Source organism: Choloepus didactylus, chromosome 4 (genome assembly GCF_015220235.1).
Source record: "Choloepus didactylus isolate mChoDid1 chromosome 4, mChoDid1.pri, whole genome shotgun sequence".
Classification (NCBI taxonomy): domain Eukaryota; kingdom Metazoa; phylum Chordata; class Mammalia; order Pilosa; family Megalonychidae; genus Choloepus; species Choloepus didactylus.
In genome coordinates, this window is record NC_051310.1 from 157,302,760 (window position 1) to 157,305,197 (window position 2,438).

General features: G+C 61.9%; 1 protein-coding gene across 1 annotated transcript; it reads left to right on the plus strand.

Moving 5' to 3' along the window:
* Positions 1 to 352: 352 nt before the first annotated feature.
* Positions 353 to 1,144, plus strand: PSMB11 (proteasome subunit beta 11). Its single transcript, XM_037831577.1, has one exon. It carries the CDS (start codon positions 353 to 355, stop codon positions 1,142 to 1,144), a length of 792 nt encoding a protein of 263 aa, XP_037687505.1.
* The last annotated feature ends 1,294 nt before the right edge of the window (positions 1,145 to 2,438 follow it).

Sequence of the window (2,438 nt, forward strand, 5' to 3'; positions counted from 1 at the left end):
ACAGTCACCCTAACCTCCATCCCACTCCAGGTAGTGGGCGGATGACAGACAGGTGACTCCCTGGGGGACTCTCAGAGGCGTCATGGGCAGCAGAAGGTGAAGGACTGACTGATGTGGCGGCGTCTTCCCAGCGTGGGAGGCTCCACGGGCTTCATCTTGCCTCCCTTCTGTAGCCCTCCAACAGCCAATCCCAAAAGCCTGATGAGGGGTTGGGGGAAGTGAAGCCTCAGATCACATGCCTTCCTCACTGGTGCTGGCTGAGGCTCAGCTTCTCCCTGGCGTCCCTCTTCCCCCACCTGACCCAGCCCACAAATCCTGCCCCGCTCCTTCCATCCTTCACTCAGCCCCAGGGATGGCTCTGCAGGATGTGTGCAACTGGCAGGCCCCTGACACCCAAGGACCATCACCTCAGCTGCCTCAGGCTGGTGGCTGGGCCGTGCCTCAGGGCTGTGACCCGCAAGCTTTCCTGCAGATCCACGGCCCCAAGCTGGCTCATGGCACCACCACCCTGGCCTTCCGCTTCTGTCATGGGGTCATTGCTGCAGCCGACACGCGTTCCTCCTGCGGCAACTACGTGGCCTGTCCAGCCTCTCGCAAGGTCATCCCTGTACACCAGCACCTCCTGGGCACCACCTCTGGCACCTCTGCCGACTGTGTCACCTGGTACCGGGTGCTGCAGCGGGAGCTGCGGCTGCGGGCCCTGAGGGAGGGTCAGCTGCCCAGTGTGGCCAGCGCCGCCAAACTCTTGTCAGCCATGATGTCCCGCTACCGAGGGCTGGATCTGTGTGTGGCCACCGCCCTGTGTGGCTGGGACCGCTCAGGCCCTGCCCTCTTCTACGTCTACAGCGACGGCACCCGCCTGCAGGGGGACATCTTCTCGGTGGGGTCTGGATCTCCCTATGCCTATGGCGTGCTAGACCGTGGCTACCGCTATAACATGACCATCCAGGAAGCCTATGCTCTGGCTCGCCGGGCCGTGGCCCACGCTACCCACCGTGATGCCTACTCAGGGGGTTCCGTGGACCTTTTCCACGTGCGGGCAACTGGGTGGGAGCACGTGTCGCGCAACGATGCCTGCGTGCTGTACGCGGAGCTGCGGGAGCCCGGGGAGCCGGAGGAGGAGCCCAGGAAGGCCCGGTCCTGAGCCTGCTACTCTCCACGGAGCTGGGGAAGCTGGAAAACTCTCTGCCTGGGCCGGCAGGACTCCACGATGCCGGCAGAGACCGAGGAGCTGTGAGAAGCGGAGGACTTGGGGGAGGGACGGCCGGCAGGGGGCAGGGCCCGCGCGGAGCGGCACCACCTCCTCCGGCTCTGGCGCTTGCGGGTTGCCGGCTTCGTTTGTTCCAAGTCTCCATCCCTTTCTGCCGCCCAGAGCTATTGATGGCTCTGTCCCACGCCTTCCCATTGACGTCCAATAGATTGGTCCAGCCTCCTTCTCGAGTCCTTCTTTCAGCAAATCCTTTCTGCGTGCCCACTGCACGCCAGACACTGTGCTAGGTGCTAGACCCTCTTTCTTGCCATTCTCTTCTCTGCTTTCCCCCCATCCCATCCCCTGTCTCTTCTTCCCTCTTGTTTTGGCCTTCTATCTCAGTTTCCGAGTCTTTATCTCTTTCTCCTGGTCACTTTCTCTCCTTGGGGGTGATGGGGTTGCTGGGAGGGGGGCAGCTCCTCTCAGAGCGAGGTGAGGATGGAGGTCCAGACAGACATGGGTGCAGATCGCGAGGAGCGTGTGTGCTCACGTGCAGGGGTGGACACCCCGTGGGGGGTGCCGGGCTTCTCCGCACATCTGCTCTTCACCCCTGCTCCTCTCACCCCATGACTGTAATGACTAGAGCATTACTCCTTTATTACATTCAGTTGAGGGAACAGGTCCACAGGGTTATTAGATCACTTGTCCAAGGTCCCGTAGTAAGTGGCAGAGATGAGGTTTGAGTCCCACCTTCCGCTCCAGAGCTCGGGCTCCTCTGGCACTGCTCCTCCTCCCAGGTCCTCTGCCCTGCCTTTTCTTTCTGCCCACCTGGGCCAGGACCCTGTGGGGTGGTCAGGGATGGATGAGCCCAGAGGAGTCCCAGCGCCGGGAGGGGAGAGCTCCAGGAGGTCGCCCCCACCAAGCACCCTCTGACACAGCTGTCAGAGCCAGGAGCTGGCTTCCTGTAGCTGCATCCTTGCTCTCAAGCCCTTCAGGCCTGTCACGGCCTCTGCCAAACTTCCCCTCCTCCTTTCTTTCCTTTCCCTCCCTCTGTTTCCTGCAGCTCCCTCTGGGGAATGAAGGAAAGAGGGAGGTGGTTGTGCCAGTGGGAACTGTCAGGTTTGCACATCCTCTCCTGCCCTTCCCCCGCCAGCCCTCTCCCTGTAAACCCTGACTTGGAGATCCAAGCTGACAGCTCCAGGAGGGACAAGCCCCACTCTGGGCCAAGAGAGAGAAAGGACGGTTGGAC